This window comes from Nerophis lumbriciformis, linkage group LG02, assembly GCF_033978685.3.
Source record: "Nerophis lumbriciformis linkage group LG02, RoL_Nlum_v2.1, whole genome shotgun sequence".
Taxonomy (NCBI): Eukaryota; Metazoa; Chordata; class Actinopteri; order Syngnathiformes; family Syngnathidae; genus Nerophis; species Nerophis lumbriciformis.
The window spans coordinates 486,757-505,000 of NC_084549.2; the positions used below are offsets into that span (position 1 = coordinate 486,757).

The 18,244-nt window shown below is 40.7% G+C and overlaps 1 protein-coding gene and 1 long non-coding RNA gene across 2 annotated transcripts in view; one reads left to right on the top strand and one right to left on the bottom strand.

The window, feature by feature from the left end:
- The window catches only part of LOC133576930 (prolyl 4-hydroxylase subunit alpha-1-like), a 43,735-nt gene extending 27,260 nt beyond the window's left edge, over positions 1-16,475 (bottom strand). The window contains exons 1-2 of the mRNA XM_061930396.1: positions 16,377-16,475; positions 760-839 (exon numbers count right to left, since the gene is read on the bottom strand). Of these exons, the coding sequence (XP_061786380.1) occupies positions 760-839; positions 16,377-16,390 (94 nt within the window). The 5' untranslated portion in view covers positions 16,391-16,475. The remainder of the gene's footprint in view (positions 1-759; positions 840-16,376) is intronic.
- The window catches only part of LOC133577002 (uncharacterized), a 13,635-nt gene continuing 11,863 nt past the window's right edge, over positions 16,473-18,244 (top strand). The window contains exon 1 of the long non-coding RNA XR_009811692.1: positions 16,473-16,787. This is a non-coding gene — a long non-coding RNA (uncharacterized lncRNA). The remainder of the gene's footprint in view (positions 16,788-18,244) is intronic.

An 18,244-nucleotide genomic window follows, 5' to 3' on the forward strand; every position in this document is an offset into this window, starting at 1 on the left:
AAAGAGAGCCAAGTCGAAGAACGCACAAGTTTGCACTGACCACTTTGTTAAAGGATTGTTTGATATATTTCTAGTATACTTAACTTGTTTAGCTTTTCCCAGTGAAGTATTATCTTAATATTGTATTTTAATTTTGAACAACCAGAAACCAAAAAGTCAGGGTCAATGATACCTTGTCAAGAAAGGTACTACTACGTCTCTGCTCTTGTTTATTTTGTACACAGTACATATGCCAACAGGACTAAAACCAAACATGGTAATGATTCAGTCATTTTCAGTTTTCAGTTAAATGCATATGCAGTCACGGGTGTCAGCTGTCGAGTGCCCGTCGTCGTAGTTGAGATGGATGCGTCCTCACAATACGCAAAGTTGAGTCATGAAATACAACCATACCCGAGCAAAAACAAGGCATACTTATACGGGAGAGTCTTGATAGCAATGTCCCTGACCCAGCCACACACAAAGAAGTGGTACACCTCCATGCTTTTCCAACTTTTCAGCTGTTTTGTAGTGCAGAATGATGTCTGGAGCTCAAGATTATCTGTCTGGGAATTCCACAGACAGATAACCCTTGGTATGACTCGACAAATTTATTGTGATAAAGTAGAGGCATCTATTCCATTACATAGTTGGATTTTTTTGCTCCTATCTGCTTTTTGCAGAAGGATTCAGGCCCCTTGTGCGCTGCTTGGTTGACCACCACTTTTTTTCACTTCAGGGAAGACGGAATACGACGCATCTATAAATGTGATCTTTTACCTATGGAGGTGAAGAAGTCATGGGCTGAAAGCGTTGTCCGGCAGCTCAGCAACAGGAGACACCAACAGGGCAGCAACTTCCTGTAGACAGAGACAGATAGGCATTAAGAACATGGAAGTTACAATCAAAGAATGGGTACATCGTCTCCAACAGATGATATCATAAACAACATTCTGACATTAAACATGTCTCATGTTGTTATTTCTGCGCCTAGAATCAGGAGATGTGACTCAAAAACAAGCATTTCAAAGTCGACCTGGTAATGTTTCAGTTGAAACAGGCAGGATAATAACCGTGCAAATGGGATTGGCAGGACAAAAACAGAACACAGGTGTGAATTTTAAAACCCAAGACTCACATCTGTATGCTAAAAGTGAGAGTGTCAACGTTAGCGCGATAACACCCATTTTTTTTGATGCATGTGTCATGTGTGACCGTCGCTCACATCGTGGTGCTGAGTAGTACTTTGCACTAGTAGTAGTGCGGGAGCACCAAGGAGAAAAGTGAGCCCAAAAGCCCCAGCAGGTGGCTCGCCTGACAATACCGAAGCCATCCGCATTGAAGGCCGCGAGCAGAGACATCACCGGAGCGAGTCGAATGTCAAATGCCGCCCGTCAGCAGCGAGCTACCTGTCGAGGCAGAGAACTCCTCGCCACTCCCCTACCGACAGAGGAAGACCTTGCCATTAAGCCCACAACAGGACATATATATATATATATACACACACAGGTAAAAGCCAGTAAATTAGAATATTTTGAAAAACTTGATTTATTTCAGTAATTGCATTCAAAAGGTGTAACTTGTACATTATATTTATTCATTGCACACAGACTGATGCATTCAAATGTTTATTTCATTTAATTTTGATGATTTGAAGTGGCAACAAATGAAAATCCAAAATTCCGTGTGTCACAAAATTAGAATATTACTTAAGGCTAATACAAAAAAGGGATTTTTAGAAATGTTGGCCAACTGAAAAGTATGAAAATGAAAAATATGAGCATGTACAATACTCAATACTTGGTTGGAGCTCCTTTTGCCTCAATTACTGCGTTAATGCGGCGTGGCATGGAGTCGATGAGTTTCTGGCACTGCTCAGGTGTTATGAGAGCCCAGGTTGCTCTGATAGTGGCCTTCAACTCTTCTGCGTTTTTGGGTCTGGCATTCTGCATCTTTCTTTTCACAATACCCCACAGATTTTCTATGGGGCTAAGGTCAGGGGAGTTGGCGGGCCAATTTAGAACAGAAATACCATGGTCCGTAAACCAGGCACGGGTAGATTTTGCGCTGTGTGCAGGCGCCAAGTCCTGTTGGAACTTGAAATCTCCATCTCCATAGAGCAGGTCAGCAGCAGGAAGCATGAAGTGCTCTAAAACTTGCTGGTAGACGGCTGCGTTGACCCTGGATCTCAGGAAACAGAGTGGACCGACACCAGCAGATGACATGGCACCCCAAACCATCACTGATGGTGGAAACTTTACACTAGACTTCAGGCAACGTGGATCCTGTGCCCTCCAGACTCTGGGACCTCGACTTCCAAAGGAAATGCAAAATTTGCATGGTTGGGTGATGGTTTGGGGTGCCATGTCATCTGCTGGTGTCGGTCCACTCTGTTTCCTGAGATCCAGGGTCAACGCAGCCGTCTACCAGCAAGTTTTAGAGCACTTCATGCTTCCTGCTGCTGACCTGCTCTATGGAGATGGAGATTTCAAGTTCCAACAGGACTTGGCGCCTGCACACAGCGCAAAATCTACCCGTGCCTGGTTTACGGACCATGGTATTTCTGTTCTAAATTGGCCCGCCAACTCCCCTGACCTTAGCCCCATAGAAAATCTGTGGGGTATTGTGAAAAGGAAGATGCAGAATGCCAGACCCAAAAACGCAGAAGAGTTGAAGGCCACTATCAGAGCAACCTGGGCTCTCATAACACCTGAGCAGTGCCAGAAACTCATCCACTCCATGCCACGCCGCATTAACGCAGTAATTGAGGCAAAAGGAGCTCCAACCAAGTATTGAGTATTGTACATGCTCATATTTTTCATTTTCATACTTTTCAGTTGGCCAACATTTCTAAAAATCCCTTTTTTGTATTAGCCTTAAGTAATATTCTAATTTTGTGACACACGGAATTTTGGATTTTCATTTGTTGCCACTTCAAATCATCAAAATTAAATGAAATAAACATTTGAATGCATCAGTCTGTGTGCAATGAATAAATATAATGTACAAGTTACACCTTTTGAATGCAATTCCTGAAATAAATCAAGTTTTTCAAAATATTCTAATTTACTGGCTTTTACCTGTATGTTACTGCATACGTCAGTGGCCAAATTATGAGCCTTTGTAATCCGTTTGCTTACTTACTATTAAAAGACAAGTCGTATAGAATGTTTACCATCTTATCTAATGCCAAAATTGTTCTTTGATCGCAATAAAAGGTATGTTTAATGTATCATAAGCTTTTCTGTTCAAATTAAGCCAATAATGATATTTTTATTGGTCCCCTTTATTTAACAAAAAGGTGTCAAAAAACACAAATTCCAGAATGATTGATTGCTGATTTTTCAGGATCTCTGTGTAAAAGATGCCATTGTAATTGGGGCGGCATGAAAATTGCCATTGGGGCGGCATGGCGTAGTGGGTAGAGCGGCCGTGCCAGAAACCTGAGGGTTGCAGGTTCGCTCCCTGCCTCTTGAAATCCAAATCGCTGCCGTTGTGTCCTTGGGCGGGACACTTCACCCTTGCCCCCAGTGCCGCTCACACAGGTGAATAATGGGTGGTGGTCGGAGGGGCCGTAGGCGCAAACTGGCAGCCACGATTCCGTCAGTCTACCCCAGGGCAGCTGTGGCTACAAATGTAGCTTACCACCACCATGTGTGAATGAATAATGAAGGTACTGTATCTTACCACCAGCAGGTGTGAATGAATGATGAAAGTAGTTTACCACCAGCAGGTGTGAATGAATGATGAAAGTATCTTACCACCACCCTTCATTATTCATTCACACCTGCTGGTGGTAAGATACTTTCATCATTAATTCACACCTGCTGGTGGTAAACTACTTTCATCATTCATTCACACCTGCTGGTGGTAAGATACCTTCATTATTCATTCACACCTGCTGGTGGTAGATACCTTCATCATTCATTCACACCTGCTGGTGGTAAGCTACTTTCATCATTCATTCACACCTGCTGGTGGTAAGACACCTTCATTATTCATTCACACCTGCTGGTGGTAGATACCTTCATCATTCATTCACACCTGCTGGTGGTAAACTACTTTCATCATTCATTCACACCTGCTGGTGGTAAGATACCTTCATTATTCATTCACACCTGCTGGTGGTAGATACCTTCATCATTCATTCACACCTGCTGGTGGTAAGACACCATTATTCATTCACACCTGCTGGTGGTAAGATATCTTTATTATTCATTCACACATGGTGGTGGTAAGATACTTTCATCATTCATTCACACCTGCTGGTGGTAAACTACTTTCATCATTCATTCACACCTGCTGGTGGTAAGATACCTTCATTATTCATTCACACCTGCTGGTGGTAGATACCTTCATCATTCATTCACACCTGCTGGTGGTAAGACACCTTCATTATTCATTCACACCTGCTGGTGGTAAGATATCTTTATTATTCATTCACACATGGTGGTGGTAAGATACTTTCATCATTCATTCACACCTGCTGGTGGTAAACTACTTTCATCATTCATTCACACCTGCTGGTGGTAAGACACCTTCATTATTCATTCACAATATCTTACCACCAGCAGGTGTGAATGAATGATGGCTTCTCACTTCTCTTTGAGTGTCTAGAAAAGTGCTATGTAAATCTAGTCCATTATTAACATGGACGTAATAATTCTGCAGTTGTGCATCCATCTGTACAAATAAAGACCGTGCACCTGCTTCATAAAAACGACTGCTTCTGTCTGCAGTTTATCTCTAACAAGCCAGTCTAAACTGGTAGTTTATGGAATCAAAAGGTTGAGTGTGTGTGGCAACTCCCAAATGTCCTGTAGGTGAATGGCCGGGGCTGGGATTTCCTGTGGCCGACCACTTAGCTCACTGACGCTGAAAGGACCTCAAGCAGTCACGCTAGTTAAAACTCCATCTTTAGCACTGAGAGCGTGAGATGGTTTGGATTTCAACAAGTTTTGGAATTGTTGCTCTAGTAGCAAGATGCAGGCTCAGACAGGTTTTGCTGCCTGGACACTCTCACAGATCAAATGAAAACATTTTCATTTAGGTTAGCCGTTCACAGGCCGACACAAGAACAGTGGTGTTATGTCATATATACTTTGCAAAACCTGAAAGTAGAAGGCAACTTAACAAAACTTGTTGAACTAATTATATCATGATTATTAAACACATGAAGGTTGTCATTCCAAGGTGTGGCGGTAAATGAAGCAGTACTTCTTTAGGCATGGCTGTGGTTGGCTTAGCTCCAGTCATGTCAGAGAAAATACCTGCTGCCTTTTGTTGGTGATCAAAATGCTCTGGCTTGCATAATGGTAGTGGTTGCTGGCTGAACTCAGAAAGATGTCAATAAAAGTGATTACCGGTAGTCTTACAATGGTAAGTAAGGAAAAGTCTGAAAAAAATGCTTATAATTGAGATCAGGATTCTGTGGGGCATTTTTTTTCATTCTGTTTTTTTTTTTACTATTGTATTATTAGTAGTAGGGATGTCCCGATCCGATATTTGGATCGGATCGGCTGCCGATATTTGTCAAAAATTGTGTATCAGCAAGGCATGGGAAAATGCCGATCCAGATCCAGTTTTTAAAAAAACTCTGTGTTTTCCAACGTGCCTATTTAAATAATACATTCCACTTTTCTGCTGCTCCGTAATTTCCGTTCCGCATTTTCCAGCACACCGTCAACACATCCACTGGTCTGTGAATTCTTACGCAGTTGCTTTTAGCTACTGGCATTACACGACAGGCTCTTCTCACTCTTTCCTGTGTCTCCCTCTCACAGACAGCAAGCGCACCTTCTTACACACGTCACATACTGTCACGTCATACGTCACATCATACGTCACATACGTATACGTCCTCTCCCAGCAGAGAGCGAGGTAGCGGCATGGCTAACGTTAGCTGTGATGCTAGCGCAGCCGCTAAGGTGCGCGCCTGCTCAAACGTCCTCTGCGCACGGCAAATCTATGCCACGCACAAAATCAAATAAAAAAATAAGCGCATAACAATTTTCGACACACGGACACGACAGAGACAACAGTTTTCGTCATCATTGTTCAAATATTGTAACGTCTGTCGAGACGCTTATCTCCATTCGGTGCCACACGTCCACACCGTCAAAATGGCAAGAAATTTCCACATCAACACCGTATGAAAAAATTAGTGATTTTTTTAGTTGTGATTTCCTTCTCTGCATGAAAGTTTGAAAGTAGCATATATTAATGCAGTATGAAGAAGAATGTTTTAATGTAGACATGCAAGCCTTGAAAGAACATTTTGAAAATCAAGACTACATTTCCTGCAAATGGGTGCATTTCTACCCTATATTTTAACTTTAGATTTATTCTCATATCAAACTCTTTTGGCTGTCTTTTTGACACTTACATCAGGCGCCCCCCTCCACACCCTGGATTATAAATAATGTAAATAATTCAATGTGATTATCTTGTGTGATGACTGTATTATGATGATAGTATATATCTGATAGTATATATCTGTATCATGAATCAATTTAAGTGGACCCCGACTTAAACAAGTTGAAAAACTTATTGGGGTGTTACCATTTAGTGGTCAATTGTACGGAATATGTACTTCACTGTGCAACCTACTAATAAAAGTCTCAATCAATCAATCCAAACACATAGAATCATCATACTGCTGTGATTATATGCATCAAGTGTTCATTCAAGGCTAAGGCAAAATATCGAGATATATATTGTGTATCGCAATATGGCCTTAAAATATGGCAATATTAAAAAAAGGCCATATCGCCCAGCCCTAGTTCAATGATGCCATTTCTGTTTGTCATGTATAATTTTGTCTATTTTGTGTTTATCCTTGAATAAACAGGTCCGTTTCTTGTTACCAACCATTGTGTATTATTCAAACTCCCCTAATTCAGCTGGCTAGTTGTTATCAAGAGTACTAAAACCCTTTTCAACATGATTCTGACAACTAAGTAGGCTAAATAACTTTAAACTTTAATACATGCTCGGATAGGCCAGTATCGGTCAGTATCGGTATCGGATCGGAAATGCAAAAACAATATCGGTATCGGATCGGAAGTGCAAAAACCTGGATCGGGACATCCCTAATTAGTAGTATCTTGTTCTGCTTCAAATAAACCCCCAATGGTATTTCTGTCATTCACCATGGGAGGTCCCAGAAGGACAGTTGATGGGGGACTTAAAAAAAATACTTATAACAAACAGGAAGACAAAATGATCAATTTAGTGAAAAACATTGCAGAGTACATTCCTTCACATGATGAAGACAAGTAATAAATATAATCTATTCAATAATGTGATGACTTCTTCCTGCAAGCTGGTGAATCATAGCCATCACAGCCTAGCTAAGGTGAGGCCCGAAGCAGAATTTTATTTTGCGCTTCCCCAATACAGATTTTTTTTTACACATTCAGTGATACCATTTTTTATACTTTTTTAAATTAAACGGTAATCTAATTTGATGCATGTTTTTTACTAAAGCAAAAAGAAATTGTAATTTTTCTAAGTGCAAAATAACAAATTGCCCGACACACTGCATGTGATCTTGCCGGCCAGAACAAGGGAGTCAACTCGCCCTGGCCGGAGAGCGTGAGGAAGAAGTGTTGACCGTCGTGACAACAACGGCGAGTCCTTGAGTAAAGATGGGTGTACCTGTGCCCAAATGTCACCAGAGATAGGCTCTAGCTCACTTATAGAACAGAAATGTGGCGGTAAGCCCAGGGAAAACTGAGATTTCCCAAAGGCGATTCAGACCCACAACACTAAACTTGTTAACGTGCAAACCAGCAGGCCACCATTTGGCCCATGCAGACACACATTTTTAACAACCATTTATCTTACTTTGACATCACTTAAAGGGGTCAGATTATGATTTTTAAAAACACTTCCTTCAAGTCTACATAACATGTCACGTTGTTTCTTTGGTCAAAATGTTGCATAGATGATGTTTTACAGACTGCTTTCTGTCTTCTCAAATGTGCTGTCTTATTTACGTGCCTCCACTTCAACAGCGTCTTCTCCCCACCAGCTTTGTTGTAGTTTTTAGTGCCTTTACAGTCTCAGAGTCTACTCACAGATATAAGTTTGAACTATGCACTACTTTGTTTTGTTAAAATGTATTATACTAGAAATTGTATTAGATGCACAACAAGAGGATAGTGAAAACAAGAAACTTATTGACTACAGCGCGGTCTACAATGGCGCAAAGCACTTTGGGTAAATCAGTACCATGTATAGATAATTCTCTGACATCACAGGATAGAGCAAATTCTAAACATCTCGTTTGAAGCAAGTATGAAGGAAGGCAAGATTGGTTTATAAATATCTCCGCCATTCCTCTACGGTTTGATTTCACATTTTCAAGACATATGCAGATCCAATATACACAACAGCCAGTACCAACTGGTAAGAAAAGTTGGTTATGCATAAAAGAGCCCCTTTAAGGGTCACTAGTAAGCCAGTATTTCCACTATTACATGAAGACACAAACTACACTTCCCTGATCAATGAGAGACAAGAAAGCTAAATGTTCCAAAATGATGACTGAAGCTACCAGCCAGGATAAAGTATGTTGTTCTGTCATTTGGATGGATGGATGGATCTTTATTGTCATTGCACAAGCACAACGAAATGTAGCTTCATTTCATTTTGGATTAAAATTCAAAGAAACTTTCCAGAACGTTCCATGGTGACATTGAAGACGTCAGCATTCCTATCCAACAGGATTTTTAAGTACCAGTATTAAAACGGCGAGTGGTCATTTCATTTTCTTTTCATGAAAGGACACTTAAAAACAAAAAAGGACTGGAATTTTTCAATTTAATTTAAAAAAAACAAAACAACATTTAATAACTACCGTATTTTCCGCACTATTAGCCGCACCTAAAAACCACAAATGTACTCAAAAGCTGACAGTGCGGCTTATAACCCGGTGCGCTTTTTCATAAAGTTTCGGTCTCGCAACTACGGTAAACAGCCGCCATCTTTTTTCCCCGTAGAAGAGGAAGTGCTTCTTCTTCTACGCAAGCAACCGCCAAGGTAAGCACCCGCCCCCATAGAACAGGAAGCGCTTCTTCTTCTACTGTAAGCAACCACCCGCCCGCGTAGAAGAAGAAGAAGGGCGCGGATATTACGTTTCATTTCCTTTGTGTGTTTACATCTGTAAAGACCACAAAATGGCGACAGGTTTCCGGTTCATGAAAAGACGCAATCTCTCCATCCGCACACGGACTACTATTTCACAGCAACTGCCTAAAGACTTTCAAGAAAAGCTGTCTACTTTCCGTGCATATTGTAAAAACAAGATAGCTGAAAAAAAGATCCGGCCAGAGAACATTATCAACATGGACGAGGTTCCACTGACTTTTGATATTCCTGTGAACCGCACTGTGGATACAACGGGAGCACAAACGGTGAATATTCGCACCACAGGGAATGAGAAGTCATCCTTCACTGTGGTTCTAGCTTGCCATGCTAATGGCCAGAAACTTCCACCCATGGTGATATTCAAAAGGAAGACCTTGCCAAAAGAGACCTTTCCAGCCGGCGTCATCATAAAAGCTAACTCGAAAGGATGGATGGATGAAGAAAAGATGAGCGAGTGGTTAAGGGAAGTTTACGCGAAGAGGCCGGGTGGCTTTTTTCACGCAGCTCCGTCCATGTTGATATACGACTCCATGCGCGCCCACATCACGCTGGTTTTTAATATATTATTAAAGTTTGACTGACCTATCTGACTGCCGTTCATTGAAGGCGCGGCTTATAACCCAGGTCGCCTTATGGTGCGGAAAATACGGTAAATGTTTTCTTTTTTTGGTGTCAAAGAGCAATAACATCTAAAAAACGGTTTGATTTTCATTTTACATTTCATATACGGAAACAAACGTTTTAATCCCTAGTAAACAGAAACGGAAAAACAGACCAAAAGAAATATTTTGTCATATTCTGACATCGGAAGTTTTATATTCAAGGTAAAAGTACCCGTGTGCCTGGCTAAGATGTCTTTGGAGGCCCACACAGAAATGATTTTAGACATGACACAACGAGGAATGACTTCTACAGAAATCTCTAGGCACACATTGGATGTGATCACACGATACAGCACTAGTCAGAGGTGGGTAGTAACGCACTACATTTACTCCGTTACATCTACTTGAATAACTTTTGGGATAAATTGTACTTCTAAGAGTAGTTTTAATGCAACATACTTTTACTTTTACTTGAGTATATTTATAGAGAAGAAACGCTACTTTTACTCCGCTCCATTTATCTACATTCAGCTCGCTACTCGCTACTGATTTTTATCCATCTGTTAATGCACGCTTTGTTTGTTTTGGTATGTCAGACAGACCTTCAGAGTAGGATCTATCGCATGCCTGCGTTTCACCAATCAGATGCAGTTACTGGTGAAGTTTGACTCCGTTTCACCAATCAGATGCAGTCACTGGTGACGTTTGACTCCGTTTCACCAATCAAACAGAGCCAGGCGGTCACATGATCAACTGCACATAAAGTTTCAGTGGCAACAAGCTTAAGCTTACATCAGATCAGATCAGAAATACTTTATTAATCCCCGAGGACTCAACGTCAAATTTGAGGAAGCACATGGCGGTAAGTAACGTTAGTAGATATTTTGGCTGTCACCGTAGGCTGATGTTAGCTTCCCTGCTATGAATCACTGTCAAATGTACATTGTGTGGGGACATTTATTAATGCACTGCAGCCTCACAGACACACACACACACACACACACACACATATGCATAGAAACACCAATCAGAAGTGCACAGTGTGTTTAACATGAATTGATTAACGTGGACCCCGACTTAAACAAGTGTAAAAACTTATTGGGGTGTTACCATTTAGTGGTCAATTGTACGGAATATGTACTGTACTGTGCAATCTACTAAAAAAAGTTTCAATCAATCAATCAATCAATGCCTACTGAGCCTATGGTGCTGTTAAGTTATTGTGGCTTAATTTGCCTTAATTTTTTATTTATTTTAATGTATTATTATTTAATACATATTATTGTTTTAGTTGCTTAAGAGATATTCCTGGCTCTGAATTTGCTCATTGCTTGTGCATTATTTGTTGCCGTCATCATTAAACGAACAGGTTACTCATCAGTTACTCAGTACTTGAGTAGTTTTTTCACAACATACTTTTTACTTTCACTCAAGTAAATATTTGGGTGACTACTCCTTACTTTTACTTGTGTAATAAATCTCTAAAGTAACAGTAGTCTTACTTGAGTACAATTTCTGGCTACTCTACCCACCTCTGGCACTAGTGTACAGTATTTTTTCTTACAGGCCAGTTTGGTCTGTTTTTCAGTTATTGTTGATATGTGCGTAGTAGGGATGTCCCGATCCAGGTTTTTGCACTTCCGATCCGATACCGATATTGTTTTTGCATTTCCGATCCGATACCGATACTGACCGATACCGATACTGACCGATACTGGCCTATCCGAGCATGTATTAAAGTTATTTAGCCTACTTAGTTGTCAGAATCATGTTGAAAAGGGTTTTAGTACTCTTGATAACAACTAGCCAGCTGAATTAGGGGAGTTTGAATAATACACAATGGTTGGTAACAAGAAACTGACCTGTTTATTCAAGGATAAACACAAAATAGACAAAATTATACATGACAAACAGAAATGGCATCATTGAACTAGGGCTGGGTGATATGGCCTTTTTTAAATATTGCGATATTTTAAGGCCATATTGCGATACACGATATATATCTCGATATTTTGCCTTAGCCTTGAATGAACACTTGATGCATATAATCACAGCAGTATGATAATTCTATGTGTTTGGATTGATTGATTGAGACTTTTATTAGTAGGTTGCACAGTGAAGTACATATTCCGTACAATTGACCACTAAATGGTAACACCCCAATAAGTTTTTACACTTGTTTAAGTCGGGGTCCACTTAAATTGATTCATGATACAGATATATACTATCAGATATATACTATCATCATAATACAGTCATCACACAAGATAATCACATTGAATTATTTACATTATTTATAATCCAGGGTGTGGAGGGGGGCACCTGATGTAAGTGTCAAAAAGACAGCCAAAAGAGTTTGATATGAGAATTTATGAGAATAAATCTAAAGTTAAAATATACGGTAGAAATGCACCCATTTGCAGGAAATGTAGTCTTGATTTTCAAAATGTTCTTTCAAGGCTTGCATGTCTACATTAATATATGCTACTTTTAAACTTTCATGCAGAGAAGGAAATCACAACAAAAAAAAATCACTAATTTTTTCATACCGTGTTGATGTGGAAATTTTTGCCATTTTGATGGTGTGGAGTCTGGACGTGTGGCACCGAATGGAGATAAGCGTCTCGACAGACGTCACAATATTTGAACAATGATGACGAAAACTGTTGTCTCTGTCGTGTCCGTGTGTCGAAAATTGTTATGCGCTTAATTTTTTATTTGATTTTGTGCGTGGCATAGATTTGCCGTGCGCAGAGGACGCTTGAGCAGGCGCGCACCTTAGCGGCTGCGCTAGCATCACAGCTAACGTTAGCCATGCCGCTACCTCGCTCTCTGCTGGGAGAGGACGTATACGTATGTGACGTATGACGTGACAGTATGTGACGTATGACGTGACAGTATGTGACGTATGACGTGACAGTATGTGACGTATGACGTGACAGTATGTGACGTATGACGTGACAGTATGTGACGTGTGTAAGAAGGTGCGCTCGCTGTCTGTGAGAGGGAGACACACGAAAGAGTGAGAAGAGCCTGTCGTGTAATGCCAGAAGCTAAAAGCAACTGCGTGAGAATTGTGGATGTGTTGAAGGTGTGCTGGAAAATGCGGAACGGAAATTACGGAGCAGCAGAAAATTGGAATGTAGTATTTAAATAGGTGCGTTGGAAAACACGGACCGGAGTTTTTTTTTAAACTGGATCTGGATCGGCATTTTCCCATACCTTGCCGATACGCAATTTTTGGCAAATATCGGCAGCCGATCCGATCCAAATATCGGATCGGGACATCCCTAGTGCGTAGCGATTTCTAAAATCATTTCTGTGTCGGGGTCCAAAGACATTTTAGACAGCGTCACCATAGTAATTATCCTCGCTTTTACTTCATTTTATTTTTTTGCATTTAAAAATGAAATTCAAATAAACCAACCGTTTTTTGTTTTTCCATTTCCATTGATTGAAATACCACCCAATGACCAATAAAAACAAACATTTACCCAAAAGTAGATGCAGCGTTTCTTGACAATTGGCATCATGATGATTGAAAACAATTATAATACAGTTTGGCGTCACCTTACAAGAAAAATGCATTAAAAATCATAATAGATATGTTCCATCCATCGTCTACCGCTTGTCCTTTTCGGAGACGCGGGGGGTGCTGGAGCCTATGTCAGCTACATTCAGGTGGTAGGCGGGGTACACCGTGGACAAGTCGCCACCTCATCGCAGGGACAATATACAGGTAAAAGCCAGTAAATTAGAATATTTTGAAAAACTTGATTTATTTCAGTAATTGCATTCAAAAGGTGTAACTTGTATATTATATTTATTCATTGCACACAGACTGATGCATTCAAATGTTTATTTCATTTAATTTTGATGATTTGAAGTGGCAACAAATGAAAATCCAAAATTCCGTGTGTCACAAAATTAGAATATTACTTAAGGCTAATACAAAAAAGGGATTTTTAGAAATGTTGGCCAACTGAAAAGTATGAAAATGAAAAATATGAGCATGTACAATACTCAATACTTGGTTGGAGCTCCTTTTGCCTCAATTACTGCGTTAATGCGGCGTGGCATGGAGTCGATGAGTTTCTGGCACTGCTCAGGTGTTATGAGAGCCCAGGTTGCTCTGATAGTGGCCTTCAACTCTTCTGCGTTTTTGGGTCTGGCATTCTGCATCTTCCTTTTCACAATACCCCACAGATTTTCTATGGGGCTAAGGTCAGGGGAGTTGGCAGGCCAATTTAGAACAGAAATACCATGGTCCGTAAACCAGGCACGGGTAGATTTTGCGCTGTGTGCAGGCGCCAAGTCCTGTTGGAACTTGAAATCTCCATCTCCATAGAGCAGGTCAGCAGCAGGAAGCATGAAGTGCTCTAAAACTTGCTGGTAGACGGCTGCGTTGACCCTGGATCTCAGGAAACAGAGTGGACCGACACCAGCAGATGACATGGCACCCCAAACCATCACCCAACCATGCAAATTTTGCATTTCCTTTGGAAATCGAGGTCCCAGAGTCTGGAGGAAGACAGGAGAGGCACAGGATCCACGTCGCCTGAAGTCTAGTGTAAAGTTTCCACCATCAGTGATGGTTTGGGGTGCCATGTCATCTGCTGGTGTCGGTCCACTCTGTTTCCTGAGATCCAGGGTCAACGCAGCCGTCTACCAGCAAGTTTTAGAGCACTTCATGCTTCCTGCTGCTGACCTGCTCTATGGAGATGGAGATTTCAAGTTCCAACAGGACTTGGCGCCTGCACACAGCGCAAAATCTACCCGTGCCTGGTTTACGGACCATGGTATTTCTGTTCTAAATTGGCCCGCCAACTCCCCTGACCTTAGCCCCATAGAAAATCTGTGGGGTATTGTGAAAAGGAAGATGCAGAATGCCAGACCCAAAAACGCAGAAGAGTTGAAGGCCACTATCAGAGCAACCTGGGCTCTCATAACACCTGAGCAGTGCCAGAAACTCATCGACTCCATGCCACGCCGCATTAACGCAGTAATTGAGGCAAAAGGAGCTCCAACCAAGTATTGAGTATTGTACATGCTCATATTTTTCATTTTCATACTTTTCAGTTGGCCAACATTTCTAAAAATCCCTTTTTTGTATTAGCCTTAAGTAATATTCTAATTTTGTGACACACGGAATTTTGGATTTTCATTTGTTGCCACTTCAAATCATCAAAATTAAATGAAATAAACATTTGAATGCATCAGTCTGTGTGCAATGAATAAATATAATGTACAAGTTACACCTTTTGAATGCAATTACTGAAATAAATCAAGTTTTTCAAAATATTCTAATTTACTGGCTTTTACCTGTATATGTTCTACAATTAAATCCATTTAAAGCTCTAATCCTTAATATGTCTTTTATTTACCTATTAAACTGTTTCTCTCAAGTATTTTGTAAATAGAAAACCAAAAATTAATGTGAAAGTGCATGAAAGGACATAAAAAAAGTATTATATATAGTGTCACCCTGCATGCAAGTGCATGAAAAGACATAGAAAACAAAGTATTATGGACAAATAACATCACCCTGCATGCAAGTGAATGAAAGGACATAACAAACAAAGTATTCTGGACAAATAACATCACCCTGCATGCAAGTGAATGAAAGGACATAAAAAACAAGGTATTATGGACAAATAACATCACCCTGCATGCAAGTGAATGAAAGGACAAAGAAAACAAAGTATTATGGACAAATAACATCACCCTGCATGCAAGTGAATGAAAGGACATAAAAAACAAAGTATTCTGGACAAATAACATCACCCTGCATGCAAGTGAATAAAAGGACATTAAAAAACAAAGTATTATGGACAAATAACATCACCCTGCATGCAAGTGAATGAAAGGACATTAAAAAAACTAAGTATTATGGACAAATAACATCACCCTGCATGCAAGTGCATGAAAGAACTGCCACGTCTTCGCCCCTCCCCGCCGGAGAGACTCAAGCTTTGCTGGATAAACTAAATGAATTATAGGTGGCGATACTTCACAAATATACTGTCAAATGAGCGGTAGTTTGTGAGAAGGCTTTCATTTGGCGTTAGCTACTTGCGCTATGTTTGGAAATGTGTATTAAAGCTGTAGTTAGCATGTAGCTTCGGCTAGCATCCGTCGCTAAGCTCACTATTGACACAAATGGTGATATAAGTGACATTATTTGGTGTTTTATAATGACATTTAAATGCTAGTGGCTAAACAGTAGTTGTAAGATAAGAGCAGTGACACACACACACATATATATATATATATATATAAATATATATATAGTCGCTGTTGTCTTGGTTACCACTTTCTGCTTCAACAAACTAAATAAACATTCGTCATTTCCCTAAAACAATATTGACTCTCAGTAGAGTTGAATTGTTTCGAAAGTGGAGTCTAGTTCGCAGATAGCAAGCTAAGCTAGCATAACAGGCTGCGATAAAAGTTACTTAGTTAGACTTGCTAAAGTCGGCTAGCGACAAACAGCCAGTGATTTGTCTTGTTATTTAGCTGCAAAATAGTGACGTGTGTTGTTGTTTAGCTGCAAAATAATGACGTGTGTTGTTATTTAGCTGCAAAATAATGACGTGTGTTGTTGTTTAGCTGCAAAATAGTGACGTGTGTGTTGTTATTTACCTGAAAAAGAGCATCGTGGCAGTGAGCAAGTGTCCCGGTGTTGTTAGATGAGATGTCTGGCTGTCTCCTGTCCTGCAGGGCTGGAGGACTGGAGGACTGGAGGACTAGAGGACGTGGACTAGAAGTATGCAGTATGACTAGAAGACTAGAAGTGTGCTACGTGCAGACTCGCACATGTCTCCTCGGCCAGGAGGGGCCAGTCTTAGAGGGAGGTTGCCTTCATTTTTTTTTTAACTCGGCTTTATTACTTATCTCACAAGTCCTGATGCACTACAGTTTGTTGTTTTTTCCACTTGATGCTTCATTTAACATTTATTTTACTCATCCATTTCGTCCTGTTTCTCCCACATTCCAGGAAAATCCTTCCAACCACAACGTGTCTGCTGGGAGGACATTCCTCACTTCGACGGGGTGAGGGGTGGAGTTACGGTGTGTGTGTGTGTGTGTGTGTGTGTGTGTGTGTGTGTGTGTGTGTGTGTGTGTGTGTGTGTGTGTGTGCACTTGTCTCACCATCCTTGTGTGGACATAGACTTGACAAACCACCCTTTCTGTGAGGACCTTTTGACTTGTGAGGACATTTGCCTGGTCCTCACAACTACAGAAGTAAAATATTTGTTTTACTTTGTGTGTTTTGCATTCTGAAGTGAGGTTGCAACTCTCTACTCCCATCTAGTGCTAGATTTTTTTTTTTTCATTATTCTAGCTATAGTGGAAAGGGGGGTCCTCACAACCTACTAACCCAGGGGTCGGCTCCATGCGGCTCTTTAGCGCCGCCCTAGTGGCTCTCTGGCGCTTTTTCAAAAATGTATGAAAAATGGAAAAAGATGAGGGGAAAAAATGTTTTTGTTTGTTTTAATATGGTTTCTGTAGGAGGACAAACATGACACAAACCTCCCTAATTGTTATAAAGCACACTGTTTATATTAAACATGCTTCACTGATTCCAGTATTTGGCGAGTGCCGTTTTGTCCTACTAATTTTGGCGGTCCTTGAACTCACCGTAGTTTGTTTACATGTATAACTTTCTCCGACATTCTAGGACGTGTTTTATGCCACTTCTTTTTCTGTCTCATTTTGTCCACCAAACTTTTAACGTTGTGCATGAATGCACAAAGGTGAGTTTTGTTGATGTTATTGACTTGTGTGGAGTGCTAATCGGACATATTTGGTCACTGCATGACTGCAAGCTAATTGATGCTAACATGCTATTTAGGCTAGCTATATGTACATATTGCATCATTATGCCTCATTTGTGGCTATATTTGAGGTCATTAAGTTTCCTTTAAGTCCTCTTAATTCAATTCATATCTCATGACACACTATCTGTATGTAATATGGCTTTTCATTTGTTGCGGCTCCAGACAGATTTGTTTTTGTATTTTTGGTCCAATATGGCTCTTTCAACATTTTGGGTTGCCGACCCCTGTACTAACCAAACGTGGGTCCACACAAAGTAGGCAAGACATGTATGTGTGCATGTGTGTGTGTGTGTGTGTGTGTGTGTGTGTGTGTGTGTGTGTGTGTGTGTGTGTGTGCACTTGTCTCACCATCCTTGTGTGGACATAGACTTGACAAACCACCCTTTCTGTGAGGACCTTTTGACTTGTAAGGACATTTGCCTGGTCCTCACAACTACAGAAGTAAAATATTTGTTTTACTTTGTGTGTTTTGCATTCTGAAGTGAGGTTGCAACTCTCTACTCCCATCTAGTGCCAGATATTTTTTTTTCATTATTCTAGCTATAGTGGAAAGGGGGGTCCTCACAACCTACTAACCCAGGGGTCGGCAACCCGCGGCTCCATGCGGCTCTTTAGCGCCGCCCTAGTGGCTCTCTGGCGCTTTTTCAAAAATGTATGAAAAATGGAAAA